The 22,509-nt window shown below is 37.0% G+C and overlaps 2 protein-coding genes across 2 annotated transcripts; both read right to left on the reverse strand.

Moving 5' to 3' along the window:
* Positions 1 to 3,537: 3,537 nt before the first annotated feature.
* On the reverse strand, positions 3,538 to 5,504 carry LOC135100132 (uncharacterized). The gene is made up of 2 exons (XM_064003095.1): positions 4,549 to 5,504; positions 3,538 to 4,360 (listed from the first exon to the last, which is right to left on the reverse strand). The coding sequence occupies exons 1-2, from the start codon at positions 5,502 to 5,504 to the stop codon at positions 3,538 to 3,540; spliced, it is 1,779 nt and encodes a 592-aa protein (XP_063859165.1).
* A 14,785-nt stretch (positions 5,505 to 20,289) lies between these two features.
* On the reverse strand, positions 20,290 to 21,442 carry LOC135100133 (uncharacterized). The gene is made up of 3 exons (XM_064003096.1): positions 21,265 to 21,442; positions 20,596 to 20,868; positions 20,290 to 20,426 (listed from the first exon to the last, which is right to left on the reverse strand). The coding sequence occupies exons 1-3, from the start codon at positions 21,440 to 21,442 to the stop codon at positions 20,290 to 20,292; spliced, it is 588 nt and encodes a 195-aa protein (XP_063859166.1).
* Between the last annotated feature and the right edge of the window lie 1,067 nt (positions 21,443 to 22,509).

Below are 22,509 nucleotides of genomic sequence, written 5' to 3' on the forward strand. Positions count from 1 at the left end.
AAGTGTCTTTTGAGTGTTTATGAGCGTGCTAGACACCAAAACGACAAAAAGCATGAAAAGCACCCCATATGAGAAAACATAACAATGTCTCTTTTTAGTGTTTATTACCTACTTACACTTTATGGAGTAAAGGTTTTGGCCTTGTTCTGTAGAAAAACGACATAGAGAATGTAAAATAAAATATGGGGAAACGAAAAGACATTATGAGAAACATGTATTATAAAATTTTAAAAGAAACAGAAAAACATTAACAAAAACGTGTATTTTGAATGTTTTTCATATTATTATATTGAAAAAACGCCAAAATGCATGCAAACACTCCTAAATAGGGAAACGAAACGACCTTACAAAAAACATGTCCTTTTAGCGTTTTTTTTTTTTTTTTGCGTGTTAGGCACCAAAACGTAAAAAAAAAAAAAAAAACATGGAAATCATCTTATTTTGGAATATAAAACAATAGTACGAAAAACTTGTATTTTGTGCGTTTCTCAACTTCTTTCGTACCAAAATTCAAAAACGCATGCAAAACACATAGAGCAACAGAATAACATTATCGAAAACAAGTATTTTGTGTTTTTTTTTTTTTTTAGATTTTTACGTAGAAAAACGCCAAAACTGCATGCAAAGTACCACATGGGTAAACGAAAAGGTATTACTAGAAATGTTTATTATAAGTCTATTTAAGCATTTTATGTTCCAAAATGCAAAAAAAGCGTTAATACCACTCTATATGAAGAAACAGAATATTATCAAAAAAGTGTAATTTAAGAGTTTTTATATGTTGTTAGGAATTTAAATGCCAAAATGCATGCAAAGCCGCTTATATGGGGAAACGACATTACAAGAAAAGTATATTTTGATTGTTTATGTCCATATTAGGCACAAAAATGCTTAAAACCATGGAAAGCATCCTACAATGGAATGGAAAACATTACCAAAAACGTGTCTTTGGAGTGTTTTTCAGTTTCTTACGTAACAAAATGGAAAAAAAGTAAAAATAAAAGCATGCAAAACACCATTCATGGAGAAACAGATTACGAAGAAGCAGTATTTTAAGTTTTTTTTTTTTTAGCTTATGACAGAAAAAAATGCAGTTTATGTACACGTACATAGCCTGCATTTTTTGCATTAATACGGAAAGGAAAAGACATTGCGAGAGACACGTATTACGAGTGTTTTTTAGCTTCTTAGATACCAAAATGCTAACAGGCATGAATAGCACTCTATATGGAGAAACAGAATGACATTAGCAAAAATATGCATTATTAGTGTGTTAGGTAGAAAAACGCCAAAATGCATGCAAAGAATCCTATATAGGGAAAAGAAACGACATTTCCACAAACGTGTCTTTTGAATGTTTATGAGCGTGTTAGGTACTAAAATGCTGAAAATCAAAGAAAGCACCCTATATGAGAATAGAAAATAACTACCGAAAACGAGATTTTTCAGTGTTTTTGACCTTATTACGTAACAAGGCTCTTAAGCATGCAAAACACACTTTACGGAGAAAAGAGAATGGTACCTAAAACAAAAATTTTGAGAGTTTTGAATTTCTTACAGACAAATAAGCAATATAAATTGATGCAAAATAACGTGGAAAAAAAAAAAGACTAATGAAACGTGTATTATGAGTGTTTTTGAGCTTATTATGTACCAAAACACTAAAACGCATGAATATCACTCTATATGGAGAAACAGAACAACAAAATAAAATAAAAATTGGATTTTGAGTGCTACACATTGTTAGGTACCATTATGCTAAAAAGCATGCAAAGCACCCTATATCGGTAAAAGAAACATTCCAAGAAAAGGATCTTTCAATGTTTATAAGCGTGTTAGGCACCAAATCTCTAAGAAACATGGAAACCACCTTATATGGATATACAAAACATCACAAAAACTGTGTCTTTTCAGTGTTTTATGAGATTCTTACGTAAGAAAATCCTAAACCATATTAAAAAAAGTCTCCTTGTAAAGTAACAGAATAATATTACCAATAACAAGAAGAGTTTTTGAACTTGTTACGTGCAAAAACTCCAAAATATGAAGAAAATACTGTATATAGGGAAAAGAAAAAACATTATGACGATAGTGTATAATGAGTGCTTTTGAGCTTTCTAGTTACCAAAATGCGAAAACGCTTCAATAGCACTTTGTATGGAGAAACAAAACATTACCAAAAGCGTGTTTTTTTGTGTGTGTGTGTGTATTTCACAAAGTTAAGTAAAAAAACGCAAAACTACACTCAAAGCACCCTATATGGGTAAATGAAACGGGATTTCTAGAAAAGTATGAAGAAGCATGAAAGGAACTCTATATGAGACAGGAAAACAATATTACCAATTATGTCTTTTTTCAGTGTTTTCAGCTACTTATATAACAAAACGCTTAAACGCATGGAAAAAAAAAATAATGGAGATACAGTATAAGTTTACACACCAAAAACCATAGAAAAACACCAAAATGCATGCAAAGTATGGGAAAACGAAAAAAAAAAAGCATTACCAGAAACGTGAATTATAAAAGTTTTTGAGCTTCTAACGTACTAAAATTCAAAAATATATAAATAGTACTTGATATCAAGAAACATAACAACATTAACAAAATCATGTGTTTTGAGTGTTTTTTCACATTACTGAGTTAAAAACGCCAAAATGCATGCAAACCCTCTTAAAATAGGGAAACTACATTAACAGAGACATATGTTTTCTGTGTCTCTAACGTATTAGGCACAAAAACATGGGAATTCCCCTATATGGGAACACAAAACGACATTACGAAAAGCGTATCTTCTGTGTAATTTCGAGCTTCTTACGTACTAAAACGCTAAAAAAAAAAAAAATGCAAAACACTTTATGTAGTGTTTCTCCATAAAGTGTGTTTTGCATGATCAAAAACAAATATTTTAAGTGCTTTTGAGATTTTTAAGTAGGAAACGCCAAAATACATGCAAAGTACACGAATTTGGGGAAAGAAAAGACCTTAGTGGTATTATTAGTGTTTTTGAGCTTCAAAGTACTAAAACACAGAAAACGAATTAATTTCTTTCTATATGGAAAAACAGAACAATATTAACGAAAACATGTAATTTGAGTGTTTTCCACATTGTTAGTTACGAAAAATGCATCTATAGGAAAACAAAACAACATTTCAAGAAGCGTATCCTTTGAGTCTTTTGTGTATGTTACGCACCAAAACTCTAAAAAGAATTGAAAGCAAAATATATTTGAATAGAAAACAACTTAACCAAAAACGTGTCTTTGGAGTGTTTTCCAGCTTCTTATGTACTCTTGAGTGGAAAAGAAACACAGAGTGGCTGGACGTGACTGTAATGGTAGCGGGCGTACAGTAGGTGGGCGTGAGTCTGACTGATTCCCGCCACTGGCTGCGTCCTTGAGCCTGGCTCGCAGTTGCCAGTTCTCACAAGAAACTAAAACTCCTACATCTCCCCCCTCAAGATTGTAAGGGGAACATACAAAATCTTAAGACAATGAGAAATACAAAACTGACAAGTCCAAATGACATAAAGGAAAGTAATTATTGTGTCACGTAGTCCTCCAGCCGCCTCGGTTGACGCCTGCGCCTCGGCTGTCGAGGCGGTGGAGGTGGAAGTGCTTCTGGCTTGAGTGGTTGCGGCTCTCGCGGTGAGAGGGGCGGCTCTGGCTGTGGCGCGGCCTCTTTCAAGTGGCCGCGAGTGCGTATAGATATCCGACCACTCCCGTCCATTCTTACAGCGTACTGGCGGTAAGGATGGACCTCGACGACGGTACTAGACTTACTCCATGCCTTGCTGGTCTGGTCCTGAACCCATACACGGGCTCCCGGCTGCAGACGACGTCGTCGACTGCGCTGGCCCGGGCTCTGTTGGCGTATTTCCTCGTGACGCTGTGCCATCTGAGTCTCTCTCTCTTCTAGGGTCTGCTGCCACTCGAGGTTGACTTTGTAGTTCTGCTTGGCTGTGGGGACCCCATCTCTCAGCTGTCTGCCTGTCGTCAACTGTGCGGGTGACATGTTCCCTCCCCGCAGCGGGGTATTTAGGTATTGGAGGAGAGCCAGCGACACCTTGTCGTTGTCTAGGCTGCCGCTGGTCCCCGTGTTGTCTCGCAACATCCTCTTGGCTGTCTTCACGGCCGCCTCCGCGCGGCCGTTAGATTGGGGGTACTGAGTGGAGGAGAGACGGGTCGCGACTCCCCACCTCTTGAGGAACGCAGTCATTTCTCCACTCACAAGGTTTGTACCTCCATCAGTAGAGAGCTGCTCTGGGGGCCCCCATCTGGTGAAGAAGTGCCTCAGGTGCTTCATGATTTTACCGGAAGGGGCACCCGAGGGTAGATGTGCCACCTCCAGCCACCCAGTGAGTCTGTCAGCGTATACCAGGTAAGTTTGACCTGGAATAGGTCCGCCACCGTCTGCTGAAAGGGGTAGTCGGGGGGTGGCGTGAGGATGAGGGGCTCGGGCGGTTGTGAAGGCGCGTTGGCGTTACAGGTGTTGCACATGGCCCGATGATGCTGCAGATCACCCTCTATCCCAGGTTAATATACTGTTTGCCTGGCCCTCCTCAGCATGGAGTCGAGCCCCTGATGGCTGGCGTGAAGACTGGAGGCTACTCGTTCACGTAGAGCCTCAGGGATGATGAGTCGCACACATCCCTGGTCGTAGGTATAGGTGACTAGGCCCCGGGACACTGCCAGTCTGTCCCGTACGCTGTAAAAGGGGCGTAAGCAGGCGAGCTCCTGTGACTTGTGGGGCCGCCAGTCGCCGCTGCACACTCTTGAAACCAGCGACTGGTATGTGGGGTCCTCAAGCGCCACTTGCAACACCATTTCTTCATCGATGGTGGTGCACCCACTCAAGTCAAGGGCGGCTACCGCAGCTGCGGACATAGCTGCGGTGATAGCGACGTCTTGATCCTCATCCACCTCGTCCGGGGCAGCCTTGGCTGCGGGATACCTGGATAGGAAGCCGGCTGCTGCGTTGTGCTTCCCTGGCAGGAAGCGCATGGTGATTTTATACTGCAGGGTCCGTTCTTTTAGCCTGAAGAGCCGGGGGTTGGCGATGTCCTTTAGGGCCTTGTCACCAAATAACTTAACCAGGGGACGGTGGTCCGTAGCGATGACGAGGTTGGGGCACCCCAGGAGGAAAAGCCGGGCCTTACGCAGGCACCATGCCACCGCCAAGGCCTCTCCCTCCACTGGCGCGTATCCTGCCTCGGCCTGGGTGAGGTGCCGACTGCCACATAACGCCAGGCGCCACCCTCCCTTGCAGCAGAGGGGGGCATTGGCTGGTGAGCAGGAGCAGTATTGTTGCATCACCACGAACCCGATGCCATCCTTGCACCAGTCCGTGATGGCGATTGTGGGCCGGGTCTTGTCGTAATATGCCAGCCCCTGCTTGGCTAGCTGACAGATGACCTCCTTTACTTGCGTGAATGTCTTGAGGAGGCACTCGTCCCAGTAGACGCTCTTGCCTGCTGGCTTCTTCAGCAGGGCCCTGAAAGGCGACATGAGTGGGGCCGTGGCCAGGAAGGGCACCAGCTGGTTCACGAAACTAAACTATGAGCGCACGTCGGTGATGGATGGCTTGTCTGGCATTGTGAAGTCCCTGACGGCGGTGAGGCGCTCTTCAGTCGGCTTGTATGTGTCCCAGGCCAAGTGGTAGCCAACGAAGTCGACCTCCCTCTGGCAGAAGCGAAACTTCTCCGGTTTCAGTGTCACTCCGGCCTTGGCACACACCTCCAAAAAATCGTAGACATGCCAGAAAGCTTCCTCCACGCCTGTGTCATAAAGGAGCGTGTCGTCGACACACTTGTGCTTCCGTGGCAGGTCGATGATGGCGTCGTCGAACCTTTTGGTGTAGGCGTCCCCCGCCGCACAGTGCCCCATGGGTGTCCTGCAGTATTGGTACCTGCCCCATGGTGTAATGAAGGTAGTGAGGCGTCTGCTCTCCTCGTCCAGCTCCACCTGGTGGAACCCCCAGTGTGCGTCTGCCACAGTTTTGTAGGTGTGGGCCGGGATCCCAGAAGCCATATCGAATGGCGCAGGAGTGTGGTGGGTCTCCCGTTGGCAGCACGCGTTGAGCTTCTGGAAGTCTACCGTGCGGCGTGGCTTGCCAGACTTTTTCGCGACCACCACCATCCTGGCACACCACTCTGTGGCCTCTCCTGCAGGGACAGGACGGATAACACCTTTCCGAACGTCCTCATCTAGCTGCCGCTTGACCTCCGCCTCCCAGTGCTTCGGGACGGAGGCTGGGGTGTGGCAGGCATAGGGGGTTGCGTCGGGGACAGGTGGATGTGATGAGGAGGTCCCGCCATGACTGGCAGGGGATACTGGTCGGTGTCGAAGGTGGATGTCGAGAAATGCCCGAGAAGCCACTCCTGTAGCATTGGCACGTTCTCCTCCAGAGGCGGAAGCGGCATGGTGTTTGGTCTGGGTGGCGCGGCGGCTGGTCTGGATGGCGGGGTGGGGCCGCTGCCGCTCACGCTCGCCACCTCCCTGACTGGAGGCTGCGGGAAGTCAGCGTGTACCAGACCCAGATCCTTGCAGGCGTCGAGGGACAAGTAGATCTTATCCACCGACTTCACGAAGTACACGTCCCGCTGGGTAGAGCGGCCAGGGATGCTGAAGTGGCATGTCGTGGCTCCCAAGGTGGGCAGGTTAATTCCGGCGAGGTCGCGCAAGCCGGCGCGCTCCTGCAGCTGCCTGGGTGAGAGGCCCAGAATCCTCAATAGCGTGGGGCCAGCCACACACACCTGCGCACCTGTATCCGCGATGGCTGTGGTGGGATGCTGTGGGCCGCCCTCCGGTCTGGAGACGAGGATCTGAAGCTGTGGCTGGCGCGTCACTTTGGCGGTTGCCACCACCGCACTGGCCACTGCGCCCTTCCTTGCAGGCTTTCTTTCACCTTTGCACACTGCTTGGAAGTGGCCCAGCTTTCCACAAGCACGGCACGTGGCATTAGCTGCTGGGCAGGAAGCCTTGCCAGGCTGGTGCCGCTCGCCGCAGTAACCACACGGGCGATGGCGGGCTTTTCTGGGGCCAGCCTCGGCGATGACGTCATCATCACTCGTGGCGCCGCTCAAGGCGTCACTAGCAGCAGCCCCGGGATGGCGGTTTGGCGGGAAACTGTGAGCGTCCCTCTGAGCCGCCTCAAACGCCACACAATATGACCGGAGACTGTCGACGTCCCTAAACTGTACATGGCACTGAAAGACCTCGCGTCGTAGGGCCGGGTCACGCAGCCCAGCGATGAGCTTTCGCACTAGCATGTAATCACTCAAATCCTTGTCACAGTCCGGGCACTGAAAAGCACAGTCAAGCACCATTTGGGAGCACTTAGTGAAGTAGTCACTCACTGATTCTCCCACGGCCTGCTTGACACCAAAAAAAATTTGACCACTGCACTGCCTGGTTCGCCGTACGTATTACTAACCTGCCGACGCTTTCCAGGGCCTCAGCAGCGGAAGTGGCGTCCCACTGAGCCTTGGGGTACCTGGCGTCGAGCGCTTTCTGTACCTCAGGGGCACACAGAAGCCGAATGTAACGTGCGGCGTCTCCATCACCGACAGCGTTGAGTTCGATCCAGTCTTCTAAGGATCGACGCCATGTCCTGAAGTCTGCTGCAGACATGTCCAGGTCGCACCTGTCCCCATTGCTGCAATGTCTCGTCGCAAGGTTTCAATGGCTCCCTGCTGGGATAGCAGGAACGTCTGAGCCTGTGCTAGGAAGCCTGCTCCCTCTCTCCTTCTTCCAGAAGCGGCAGGGAACCGTGGGCGTCTTGGAGTGGCCATCGTGGACGTAGGAAGACTGCTATCACTGCGCCATGTTGAGTGGAAAAGAAACACAGAGTGGCTGGACGTGACTGTAATGGTAGCGGTCGTACAGTAAGTGGGCGTGAGTCTGACTGACTCCCGCCACTGGCTGCGTCCTTGAGCCTGGCTCTCAGTTGCCAGCTCTCACAAGAAACTAAAGCTCCTACATGTACCAAAACGCTTCTTTATGAAGAAACAAAATAACATTACAAAAAAAAAAAAGTATTTTTAGTGTTTTGAGTTTGTTACCCTCAAAAACGAAAAAATGGATTCAAAGTAGCCCATGTAGAGAAACAAAATGACATTAGAAGAGACGTGTATTATAAGTATTTTTGAGGTTCTTAGGTACTAAAAGCCTATAATGCATGAACAGCAGTCTATATGGAAAAATAGAAGAACATTAGAAAAATGTGTATTTTTAGTGTATTTCACATTATTAATTGCCAAAACGCCAAACTACATGCAAAGAACCCAAGACAAGGAAACGAAACGACACAACCAGCAATATGTCTTTTGCGTGTTTTTGAGCGTGTTAAACACCAAAACACGGAAAAGTATGGGAATTATATATGGGAATATATATGGGAATACAAAACAACTTGCCTTTTCAGTGCTTTTGAGGTTCTCACGCTAAAACGCATAAATAGCACTCAATATGGAGAAACAGTACAACTTTACCAAGAACGTGTATTTTGAGTGTCTTTCACTTTGGTAGGTACCAAAACGCCAAATTGAAAGCAAAGCACCCTATATGGGGAAAGAAAACGAGATTTCCAGAAACGTGTCTTTCCCGAAACACTATAACGCATACAAAACACCCTTTATGGAAAAATAATAATAACATTATATAAAAAAATATTGAGTATTTTGACCTTGTTACATAGAAAAACACAAAAATATATATGTGGTGAAAAGAAAATACATTATGAGATATGTGTATTATGTAACATTATCAAAAACAAGTGTTTTGAGTTTTTTTTTATCTTGTTACGTAGACAAACGCCAAAATGCATACAAAGTTCCTTATATAGGGAAAGGAAAAAAACGTTACCAGAAATGTGCATTAGTAATGGTTTTGAGCTTATTCGGTACCAAAACACGAATAAGCATAAATAGCACTCAATATGGAGAAACAGTACAACTTTACCAAGAATGTGTATTTTTGAGTGTATTTCACTTTGGTAGGTACAAAAACGCCAAATTGAATGGGGAAAGGAATTGAGATTTCCAGAAACGTGTCTTTTTAGTATTTATCTACGTTCTAGGTACTAAAACGTTAAAAAGCATGGAAAGAACGCCATATAAAAAAAAAAAAACTTCTCTTTTCAAAGTTTTTTAGCTACTTACTAAAATGCATGCAAAACACTCTTCTTAGGGGAATACATCATAACATTACCAGAAACTTTGAGTATTTTTCACCTTCTTACATAGATAGGAAAAAGCCAAAATGCATGCTAAGTTCCCTATATGGATTAACGAAAGAACATTGCGAGTAAAGTTTGTTATGGGTGCTTTTGAGCTTCTTATGTACCAAAACACTAAGACGTATTAATTTCTCCAGCTGCGAGACGTATGATAAGTTTTCTTTTCTCTTTTTTTTCCCATTTTGTTCTGATATACCTGTTTTCTTTTTGGTTTCCTATGAATTTTTTTTTTTTTTTAGCACATTAGAGAACGAGACATTTTTAGGGCTAATTATATTTCTTAGATTTATATACGAAAAATTATGATATAATGAGAGAGGTGAGGTCGAGGCGAGTAGATGAGGGAGTGGAGAGGATGGTAGGGGACGAGATAAGGGGACTAGGTGAAGTAAATGTAGATGAATTGTATATATATTTCGTAGATAAAGTTCATACAGGTCAGTTAGCAAATATCCCGTATAGAACAATAAGATCACAAAAAAATGACCCTAAATGGATGACTCCTAGGTTAAAGCATTATATAGGGCGTAAGAGAAGTATATACAGGAGATTAAGGGCAGGTGAAGAAGTTTTAAGGACACAATATAATGAATTAGTTAGAACAGTCAGGAAGTTAACGAGGAAAGCTAAGGACAATTATGAATCAAAGGTAGCCAGCCAGGCGAAGACGGATCCCAAGGGATTTTATCAGGTATACAGGACGAAGAATGAGGATACTGTAGGTCCATTAAAGGCAGCAGATGGGGAGCTGGTTAGTCCTGGGGAGGAGATTAGTAAACTTCTGAATGATTATTTTTTAACTGTCTTCACCCAGGAAAACATGCAGGATATGCCAGATAGTGAACAGGTGTTTAGAGCAGATGAGAATGAGAAGCTGACAGATATTTCCATAACTAGGGAGATAGTGGAACAGGAGATAGATAGGCTAAAAAAGTTCAAGTCACCAGGACCTGATGAAATATATCCCAGAGTACTTAAGGAATGTAAAGAGATTATTAGTGAGCCGTTAGTTTCTGTCTTTAGGAAATCACTGGAGTCGGGTGAGGTACCAGTAATGTGGAGGCAGGCTAATGTAGTACCCATCTTTAAGAAAGGAGATAAAACTTTAGCGTCTAATTATAGACCTGTCAGCTTAACTTCAGTTGTAGGTAAAATGTTAGAGCCAATAATAGCAAGGAACATTAGGGAACATTTAGACAAACATAACTTGATAAATCAGTCACAGCATGGTTTTTACAGTAAGGTGTACGAGGCAGTAGATAATGGTGATAGTTATGATATCTTATATCTGGACTTTAGTAAAGCATTTGACAAGGTACCCCATCAAAGGCTCCTGAGAAAGGTTAGGGCACACGGGATAGATGGGAAGGTGTTAGGCTGGATAGGGTCATGGCTTAGTGACAGGCAACAGAGAGTGGTAATAAACGGCTCGAAATCCGAGTGGGGTCATGTAATTAGTGGGGTGCCACAGGGATCAGTATTAGGGCCATTGTTATTTCTATTGTATATCAATGACTTGGATAGTGGAATTAGTAGTGATGTTAGTAAATTTGCGGATGACACAAAGATAGGTAGATTAATTAGGTCAGAATCGGATGCCATCGCCTTGCAGGCAGACTTAGATAGAATGAATGAATGGACGGATAGATGGCAAATGCAATCTAATATCACTAAATGCAAAGTGCTTAGCGTAGGTAGAGGAAACCCACACAATGGGTACACATTAGACAACCAAACTCTGGCAGGTACAGGGTACGAGAAAGATTTAGGAGTTATAGTTAGCTCTGAACTCCGTCTAGGGAAACAATGCATAGAAGCCAGAAACAAGGCAAATAGGGTACTAGGATTAATTTTTAGGAGTGTTAAAAGTAGAAGGCCGGAAGTAATATTAAAGTTATACTTGGCGCTGGTCAGACCTCATCTAGACTACGCGGTGCAGTTCTGGTCCCCACATTACAGGAAAGATAGAGGTCTATTAGAATCAGTACAGAGGAGAATGACTAAAAGGATACAGGGGATGAGGAGTATTCCTTACGAGGCGAGGTTGAAGCGGTTAAATTTACATTCTTTAGAGAGACGTAGGTTAAGGGGGGACCTGATAGAAGTCTTTAAGTGGTATAAGGGTTATAACAAGGGAGATGTAAGCAAAATTCTTAGGATCAGCAACCAGGGTAGAACAAGAAATAACGGGTTCAAGCTTGAAAAATTTAGGTTTAGGAAGGAGATAGGAAAAAATTGGTTCTCAAATAGAGTGGTAGATGAGTGGAACGGACTCAGTAATCATGTAGTTAGTGCTAGGACACTAGAGAGCTTTAAGAGAAGATTAGACAAGTTTATGGATGGGGATAGCAGATGGAAATAGGTAGGTGTGTTTCATACAGGGACTGCCACGTGTAAGCCTGGTCGCTTCTTGCAGCTTCCCTTATTTCTTATGTTCTTATGTTCTTATTTACATTTTTTTTCGTAATTCCAGCAAATAATCAATGTATCTGCATCAGATATCTTTTTCCATTAATATTTAATTTATTATAAACACTGAAACACTGGTTTTCACTTAGAAAAATGGCGAAATATAAAAAAAAAGAAAAATCCCCTTTTCCCACCCAACCCCAGGTAATTAAGCTTGAAATCATGAATCGTTTTAGGCCTATGTACAAAACCAATATGAGTAACTAAATGAAATTAAAGCTACTTTTTCATCATATTCTGCTGTATATATCATGTAAATGTCCCTATCTGTAATAAGTATATTTTAGTGTCCCCTTAATATTGGTGACTTTATATCTCAAAATGGCAGATTTTTCGACATAAAAATGTTCTTCTCCGTTATAATTCCTGGTACACATATAAGGGCTACTGCATCTCATAAAATTATGAGATCCGAACAAAGTCTGCTATCGAATTTTTTGTTTTTGGAATTGATTTCCATTTTTGAAACATTTGAATAACATTTTTTTTTTACTTTTAATCAATTTTTTAAAAATTATTGTACAAGAAAAAACGATAGAAGACTTTGTTCTCTTATCCTTCCTGATTAAAATAATTTCTGAATTAAAGAAGTTGGTAAATTAATAAGAGAGGATATATGAGCTGAACATAGATAATTTAACAAGGGATTAGCGACCCTATAACACTCCTTTCACTGTTTTTTAGCTATTAACGTACCAAAACGCAAAATCGCATGCAAACCAAAATTTATAGAGAAATAAAAAATAGCATTACCAAAAACAAGTATTTTGAGTATTTTATTTTAAGATTATTGCGTACATAAACGCGAAAATACATACAAAAAAAATGTACCCTGTATTGGGAAACGAAAAAATATTAAAAAGTTACAAGAAACGTCTTAGATACTAAAACGCTAAAACGCATAAATAGAACTCTATAGGGAGAAACAAAAAAATACCAAGAAGGTGTATTTTGAGTGTATTTCATATTGTTAGTTACCAAAACGCAATATTCAAAGCAAAGCACACTATATGGGAAAAGGAAACAAGACTTCCAAAGACGTGTCTTTTCAGTGTTTATAAGCGTGATAGGCACGAAAACACTAAAAAAGTATGGAAAGTACCTTATATGAGAAAACAAAACATTACGAAAAATGTCTCTTTTAATGTTTCTGAGCTACCTACGTACCAAAATGCTAAAACGCAGGCAAAACACCCTATATGGAGAAACAGGATAACATTACAAAGAACAATTATTTTGAGTGTTTTTGAGCTTGTTACTTAAAAAAAAGAACGCTAAAATGCATGCAAATTATCCTACAAAGGGAAACTATGCCACATTACGAAAAACGTGTATTAAGAGTTTTTTTTTTTGTTGTTGTTGTTTCTTAGGTATTAAAACATGTACAAAAACGCCAAAATGTATTGAAAATACCCTATATTGCTAAACAAAACGCCATTATGAGAAACCTGTATTATGAATGTTTTTTAGCTTCTTAGGTACAAAAAAACGAAGAAGAAACGGAACAATGTCACCAAAAATTTTTTTTTTTCAGTGAATTTAATATTGTTAGGTCCCAAAACGCGAAACTGCATACAAAGCACCCTATATGAGGATACGAAACGAGATTTCCAGAAATGTGTCTTTGAAGTGTTTGTGAGCGTGCTAGGCACTAAAACGCTAAACAACATGGAAAGCATCCTATATGGGAAATAAATAAATAAATAAATAAATAAATAAAAAACATTACCAAAAACATCACTTTTCAGTGTTCTTTAGCTACTTACGTAACAAATGCTAAAACGCAAGCAACCCTGTACGGAAAGCAGAATAATAATAAACAAGCATTTTGAGGGTTTTTGAGCTTGTTACGTACAAAAACGCTAAAATTATGTGAACAACTTTACATGTGAAAAAGAAAAAAAACATTACGAGAAACGTTTAATATGAGTGTTTTTAAGCTTATTAGGTACGAAAACTGTAAAACACCTGAAAATAATTCCTTACAGAAAAACAGAAAAAAAAAACGCGCATTTTTAGTGTATTTCACATTCTTAGTAGCCAAAAATCAATATGCATGCAAACCACTCTATAACATGAAAGCAAGCAACATTTTTATTAACTTGTCTTTTGAGTGCTTGTAAGCGTGTTAGGCTCAAAAACATAAAAAGTATGAAAAATACGCTATATTGGTAAAGAAAACATTAACAAAAACGTGCCTTTTGAGTATATTTCAGCAACTTAAGTACCAAAACGCTAACAGGCATCCAAACACACCAATGAAGAAACACATCACAAAAAGAAAAAAAATAGTATATTGAATGTTTTCATGCTTGTTACGTACAAAAACCTCATAATGTATGGAAAGTGCCCTATATGGGGAAAGAAAGAGACATTACGAGAAACGTGTATTATGAGCGTTTTTTGAGCTTTCTAGGTATCAAAACGCTAAAACACATAAATATCACTCTATATGAAGAGACAGAACAACACTATAAAAAACGAGTATATTAAGAGTATTTCACAATGTTAGTTACTAAAACGACAAAATGCATGCAAAACACCCTATTTACTCGTAGATAGGGTAAGGAAAGGAGATTTCCAAAAAACGTATCTTTTTAGTGTTTATGAGCGTGTTAAGCACGAAAACGTAATATATATGTATATATATATATATATATATATATATATATATATATATATATATATATATATATATATATATATATATATATATATATATATATATATATATATATATATATATATATATATATATATAAAACACCCTATATGGGAAAAGAAAACTTTATCAAAAGCGTCACTTTTTAGTGTTTTTGATCTTACCAAACTTCTAAAACGCATGCAAAACACACTTTATGGAGAAACAGATTAACATTATCAAAAAACAAGTATTTTTAATCATTTTTGAGCGTTATACGCACAAAAACGCCAAAATGCATTGAAAATAACCTATATGGAGTGACGAAAGAATATTATGAGAAACGTGTATTTTGAGTGCTTTTAAGCTTCTTAGATACAAAAAAAAAACGTTAAAACACATAAATACCATTCAGTATGAAAAAACAAACAAACATTACCAAAAATGTTTTTTGTTTTCAATATATTTCACATTCTTAGGTAACAAAACGCCAAAATGCATGCAAAAGCCTTCATAAAGGGAAACCAAAGGAAATTTCCAGAAACATTTCTTTCGAGTGTTTATGCATTGAAACGATATATGGGAAAAAGAAACCAAAATTTCCAGATATGTGTCTTTTCAGTGTTTATATGTGTGCTAGGCACCAAAACGCTAAAGAACATGGAAATCATCGTATATGAAATACAAAACTATATTACGAGAAAGTTGTCTCGTGTGTTTTTTAGCTTCTTAAGTACTAAAGCTGACTCTACACGATCTATATTACTGCGCAATATTCCGGATTGTACAATATTATTGACAGTGAAGGGGCGGTATTATATATATATATATATATATATATATATATATATATATATATATATATATATATATATATATATATATATATATATATATATATATATATATATATATATATATATATATATATATATATATATATATATATATATATATATATATATATATATATATATATATATATATATATATATATATATATATATATATATATATATATATATATATATATATATATATATATATATATATATATATATATATATATATATATATATATATATATATATATATATATATATATATATATATATATATATATATATATATATATATATATATATATATATATATATATATATATATATATATATATATATATATATATATATATATATATATATATATATATATATATATATATATATATATATATATATATATATATATATATATATATATATATATATATATATATATATATATATATATATATATATATATATATATATATATATATATATATATATATATATATATATATATATATATATATATATATATATATATATATATATATATATATATATATATATATATATATATATATATATATATATATATATATATATATATATATATATATATATATATATATATATATATATATATATATATATATATATATATATATATATATATATATATATATATATATATATATATATATATATATATATATATATATATATATATATATATATGAAGTATTTTGAGTGTTTTGAGCTTGTAACGTATAAAAAACGCCAAAATTCATGGAAAATAACCTAAATGGGGTAAAGAAAGAATATTACGAGAAACGTTTATTATGGATGCTTTTCAACTTCTTCTTTCTACAGGATACACACGAAAATGTTAAAAAAAAAGCATGGAAAGCACCCTATATACAAATAGAAAACATTACCAAAAATGTGTTTCGAGTGTTTTTCACCTTACATACAAAGAGACTAAAACGCATGTAAAAACAGTAGTGTAGTGGGTTTTTTACAGTCGGGGACAAAAACGCCAAAATGCATGTCATGCACCTTCTATAGGAAAAGAAAACGTGTCTCCTGAATGTATATGAGCGTCCAAGGCACCAAAACGCAAAAAAATAAAAAAATAAAAAATAAAAAAAATAAATAAAATAAAATAAATAAATAAAATAAATAAATAAATAAATAAATAAATATTGAAAGCACCTTATATGTAAATAGAAAACAGTATTACAAAAAACATGTCTTTTGAGTGTTTTTTTTTTATTCTTTACGTACCAAAACTCTAAAATGCCTGAAACGACAATTTGTGAATAAAAATAACATTACCGAAAAAAAGTATATCCAGTATTTTGGAGATTCTTACGTATAAAAAAAAAAAAGCCAATATGCATGTAAAGTGTCCTATATGGGAAAACGATAGGATATTACGAGGGAATTTTGTTATAAATATTTATCAACTTCACAGGTACCTAAAACCTAAAACGAATGAAGAGCTTTCTATATGGAGAAACAGAACCACATAACAAAAAACGTATATTTTGAGTGTATTTCATATGAATAGGTAACAAAACGAAAAAAAAAAAAACATGCAAAATACCCTAATGGTGCAAAAAAAAAAAAAAATCCAGAAACGAGTCTTTGGAGTGTTTATGAGCGTGTTAGGAAAAAAAACACGGAAAAAAACCCTATAAAGGAAAACAAAACAATATTACCAAAAACATGTCTCTTAGGTGATTTGAAGGTGATATTGAGAAACAGTATATCTTTACCGAAAACGTGTATTTTAAGAGTTTTGAGCTTGTTACATAGAAAGTGAAAAAAAAAATGCATGCAAATATGACGAAACTTAAAGACATTACGAGAATAGTGTATTATGGGAGTTTTGAGCTTCTTAGGTACTAAAAGCTAAAATGCATGAATAGCATATCTACATCGAGAAAAAGAACAACATTACCAAAAACGTGTATTTTAATTGCTTTTCATATTATTAGGTACCAAAGCGCCAAAATCCATGTAAAGCTCTCTATATGGGGAAACGAAAAGACATTACCAGAAACATGTCTTTTGAGTGTTTTCGAGAGAATTATGGACGAAATCGCAAAAAAAAGTGGAAATCACTCTATATGTGTCTTTTCAGTGTTATTGAACTTATAAAAACCAAAACGCTAAAACACATGCAAACACTTTAGGAATAAGATAAAATCATTACGAAAAACAAAAGTTTTTTAATGTTTTTTTTTTGTGCTTTTTACATGGAAAAACGGAAAATGTAGGCAATGTACCTTATATGGGGAAATGAAAGGACATTACCAGAGACGTCTTAGGTACCAAAGCTTCTTAGGCACCAAAACACTAAAACGCATGAATAGCACTCTATATAAAGAAACAGAATAACATTAATAAAAACGTATATTTTCAACGTATTTTACATGGTTAGGTACCAAAACGCCAAAATGCATCCAAAGCGTCTTATACGGCGAAAAGAAATGACATTTTAAGAAACGTGTCTTTTGAGTGTAAGGAAAAAATATATATATATATATATATATATATATATATATATATATATATATATATATATATATATATATATATATATATATATATATATATATATATATATATATATATATATATATATATATATATATATATATACAAAAAACGTTTTTTTGTGTGTTCTTGAGCTACATCTGTTCTAAAATGCTGAAATTCTTGCAAAAACACTCTTTATGGAGAAGGAGAATAACGTATGAAAGAACTGAAAACACTCATAATAATTGTTTTATCAAAAAACAAGTATTATGAGTGTTTTCAGCTTCTTTCGTACAAAAACGCAAAAAAATGCATGGAAAGTATCCAATATAGGGACACGAATAGACATTACGAGAATTGTGCATTTTAAGTGTATTTGAAATTTTTAGCTTCTAAAACTCTAAAGTGTATGAATATATATGTAGAAAACATCCCCAAAAATGTCTATTTTGAGTGCTTTTTACATTTTTAATTACCAAAACGCATAAGTGCATGCGAAGCACCCAACATGGGGAAAGAAAAGCACATTGCGAGATACGTGTATTGTTAATGTTTTTTTGAAATTTTTGGCGTTTTGCTACGAAACGCTATGAAATTACTCAAAATACACATTTTTAGTAATCTTTTTCTACATATAGAATGTTATTCATGTCTTTTAGCGTTTTGGTACCTAAGAAGCTCATTTTTTCTCTATATTGAGAAAGAGAACAACATTACTATCAACGTTTATTTTGAGTGTTAGGTTACAAAACGCCAAGATAAATACAAATTACTCTACATGGTGAAAAAAAAATAAATAAATAAAATAATAATGATAATAATAATAATAACTAAAAAGGTGACGTTTGATTGTTTTTCAACGTATTAGGCACCAAAATGTTAAAAAGCATGGAAATCACCCTACATGTGAATAGAATGCAAAACAACATTACCCCAAACGTGTCTTTGGAGTGTTTAGGAGTGTTTACGTCCAAAAAGCTAAAAGGCATGCAAAACTTAGCTCTTACCAAAAATGTGTATTTTGAGTATTTTATAGCTTCGTAAGGAACAGAAACGTGAAAATGCATGATTAAAAAATATATATATTGTGAGAAAAGTGTTTTTTAGATTCTTAGGTACCAAAATCATAAAGCGTGTGAACAACATTCAAATATGGGGAAACAGAACATTTCGAAAAATTTGTTTTTCACATTGTTAGATACCAAAACGACAAATTACATGGAAAAAACTCTATATGAAGAAACGAAATGTGAATACCAGAAACGTATCTTTTGCGTGTTTTTGAGCGTGTTAAGCACCAAAACGCTAAAAAGCATGGAAAGCACTCTATAAGGGAATACAAATCAACATTAAGAAAAACGTGCTTTTTGTGTGTTTTTAAGCTTCATCACACACTCAAACATATGCAAAACATTACAAAAATCGTGGATTTTTCAGTGTTTTTTTTTTACTTTTTATATAGAATAAGGGCAAAATGCATGCAAAATACTCTGTACTGGGAAATAAAACGATATTACAAGAAACGTGTATAATGAATGTTTCTGACCTTCTTCGGTCCCAAAACCCTAAAACTCATTAAAAAGCAGTCTATATGGAGAAACAGATAAATATTACGAAAACGTATATTTTGATTTTTTTTTTTACCTTGTTAGGTAAAAATGAAGCGTCAAAATGCATACAAAACAACTGATTTGAAGAAACAGAACAATGTTACGTGTATTGTAAGTGTTTGAACTCGTTAGGTACCAAAAAGGCAAAATCCATGCAAACCATTGTACATGGGGAATCTGAAACACTTTATGAGAAAAGCGAAAAATTAGTGTTTCTGAGCTTCTTATGTATCAAAACGCAAAAACGCGTAAAAAATACTCTATATGGAAAAAAAAAATACAATAAAATGTGTATTTTGTGTGTTTTTCACATTGTTAGGTCCAAAAGGCTAAAATGCATGCGAAGAAATCTATATAGAGAAACGAAGCGACATAACCAAAACGGTAAAAAGAATAGAAAGCATCATATTTTGGAATTGAAAAAAAAAATAAATAAATCTTTTAAGTGTTTTTGTGTTTTTTTTACGCACCAAAACACTAGAACTCATTAAAAACACCCATTATGGAGAAATAAAACCTAAAAAAAAATATTTCATTTTCAGTGTTTTTAGCCTGTTAGTCAAAGAAATGGGAAAATGCATGTAAAGTTGCTAGTATATGGTATATGGTGAAACAAAACGATATTTTCAGGAACGTGTGTTATGAATGTTATTGATTTTCCTAAATGTCAAAAAGCTCAATAGCACTCTCTATATCTTCTTCATACGGCCTTAATCCCACTGTATTGCAGGGTCAGCCGCTCGAGTTATCCTTCTCCATCTGTTTCTATCCATTGCATCATCTTCTTGCACTCCCAGCTTGTTCATATCACTCCTTATTACGCCTCTCCATTCTCTGTCTCCCAACCCTCCTTCTCCCCCTAACCTCCATCATAATTGCCTTCCTCACTGGTTCATCCTCTTCTCTCCTTATCGCGTGTCCAAAATATCTTAGTCGTGCTTCTCTTGCCTTCTCCTTGATATTACATATTCCACACATTCTTTTTAATATCTTCACTTTGTCTCCTTTCTATCAGTGAAATGCCAGCCATACATCTCAACATCCTCATCTCCGTTCTCTCCAGAATGCCTTCCTCTTTCTTCCTTAAAGACCATGTCTCTGCACCATACAGAAGTACTGGTCTCAACACACTTCTGTATATCTTCATTCTCAGTTTCAATGGTATTTTCTTATCTAAGGTTACTCCACTCACCTCCCTCCATTTTTCCCATCCAGCTTTTATTCTTTGTCTAACTGCTTTTTCTGTTCCTCCTTCTTCTGCAATTACTGATCCTAGGTATTTGAACTCTCTTGTTTTGCTTCAATCTTATGCCATCCTCTGATGTTACATTTATTTCCTCATAACCTTCTCTGTTGCTTATCATTACCTCTGTCTTTTGTGTGCTCACTTTCATTCCCTTTCTCTCCAGGTTGCCTTTCCAAAACAAATATCTCTCCTGTAACTCTTCCTTCGTATCCGCAATGATGACTAGGTCGTCGGCGAACAGCAACTCCCACAAGTCCTCATTGTCTCTCACATCCATCGTTATTGTGTCCAACACTATGAGAAAGAGAAAAGGACTCAAAGCTGATCCCTGATGGAGTCTTACTTCAACTGGGAAGGATTCCATTTCTCCATACCTTGTCTGCACTGTTTTTTTTTTTTTTTTGTTCCCTCATACATCATTTTCACTAGTCTTATCATCTTTTCTGGCACTCCTCTCTTTCTAAAACTCCAGTACAGTACTTTCCTAGGCACCCTGTCAAACGCCTTCTGCAAGTCCACAAAACACCAATACACCTTTCTGTTTCCTTATAGATATTTTTCCTGTATCTGTTGCACAATAAAAGGTTACATCTACAGTGTTCAATCCCCTCATATATCCAAATTGGTGGTTGTGTATTTTGACCATCTCTTTCAGTCTCCCTTCTATCACTCTCTCTAGTATTTTCAGACCATGCTCCAACAGCTTAATACCTCTGTAGTTTTCACAATTCAATATATCTCCTTTCTGCTTATACAACTTAACCATTCTACTTTCCTTCCAGTCTTCAGACATTTTATCCGTGCTCGAAATCTTTTCTAACAATGCGTATATCCACTCCACTCCAAACTCTCCCAGTGGTTTAATCATTTCTATTGTTACTTCAAATTTTCCTCCTGCCTTGTTAGCCTTTCCCTTCTTTATGGCTTAATCCACTTCCCTTCTACTTATGTTGGGTATTTGGCCCTTCCACTGGTAATGTTTCACTCAGTTCTTCATATTCATTTCCCATGTTTAACAAGTTTGAGAAATATTTCTGCCATCTTTTTATGTCATCTTCCATCATAAGAATGTCCTTTACTATTGATACTTCAACATCTTTCCTCATTTAATTTCTTACCTTCGCTACTCTGTATATAATCTTCTCTCCGTCTGGTGTATCCAGCCTCTTATACCAATCTCTGTATGTATTACTCTTTGCTCTGGCTACTGGTCTTTTTGCTTGCTTCTTGGCTTGTCTGTAATTTTCTTTAGTGGTGTCATTCTCAATGTTTTTCATTTGTTTTAGTGCTAACTTCTTATCCTTTATTGCAGCTTGAACCTCATCATTCCACCACCATGTATCTTTCTCTTCTTTTGGTTTCCTACTCGTCTTACCACAAATCTCTGTTGCTTTTGTTACTAATATATCTTTCATATTTTCCCACACCTCCTCTGCTGTTTCTGGTAAGCTGCCAGTTCTATGTCTTTCCCTGAACGTTTCTTCAACTTTGTTTCTAAACTCATTCTTCTTTTAACTTTTCAGCACCTAGACTTTAATCTTCTTTTTTCTTTCTTCTTTCCTTGTCTTCCTTCCACTTTTCATCCTAAAATCTGCTACTAATAATCCATGTTGCGTCACCACTGGTTTTCCAGGTATAACTTTGCAATCCATTACAAGTCGTTTGTCTTCTCTTCTTACCAGGATGTAGTCAATCTGTGTCTCATTCTGACTGCTTTTATATGTTATTAGATGGTTTTGTCTCTTCTTGAACCAAGTATCCAATATCATAATTTCTGCTGCTTCTGCCATTTCCAGTAATCGCTCACCTTCTACATTTCGTCATCCGAAACCCATTCCACCATGGACTCTTTCATATCCATTACCACTTTCTCCTACATGTTAATAGCACTCTCTATATGTAGAAACATAAAAACATTACCAAAAACGTGTATTA

Source organism: Scylla paramamosain, chromosome 4 (assembly GCF_035594125.1).
Source record: "Scylla paramamosain isolate STU-SP2022 chromosome 4, ASM3559412v1, whole genome shotgun sequence".
Taxonomy (NCBI): Eukaryota; Metazoa; Arthropoda; class Malacostraca; order Decapoda; family Portunidae; genus Scylla; species Scylla paramamosain.

Coding starts and splice junctions, on each gene's coding strand:
- LOC135100132 (XM_064003095.1), bottom strand. CDS start 5,504: ATGTCGCCTTTCAGGGCCCTGCTGAAGAAGCCAGCAGGCAAGAGCGTC. Junction 4,361..4,548: donor TCCATGCTGAGGAGGGCCAG/GCAAACAGTATA, acceptor ATACGCTGACAG/ACTCACTGGGTGGCTGGAGG.
- LOC135100133 (XM_064003096.1), bottom strand. CDS start 21,442: ATGATTAAACCACTGGGAGAGTTTGGAGTGGAGTGGATATACGCATTG. Junction 20,869..21,264: donor TATTAAGCTGTTGGAGCATG/GTCTGAAAATAC, acceptor TCTTTCTCATAG/TGTTGGACACAATAACGATG. Junction 20,427..20,595: donor AGTTCAAATACCTAGGATCA/GTAATTGCAGAA, acceptor TGTATGGTGCAG/AGACATGGTCTTTAAGGAAG.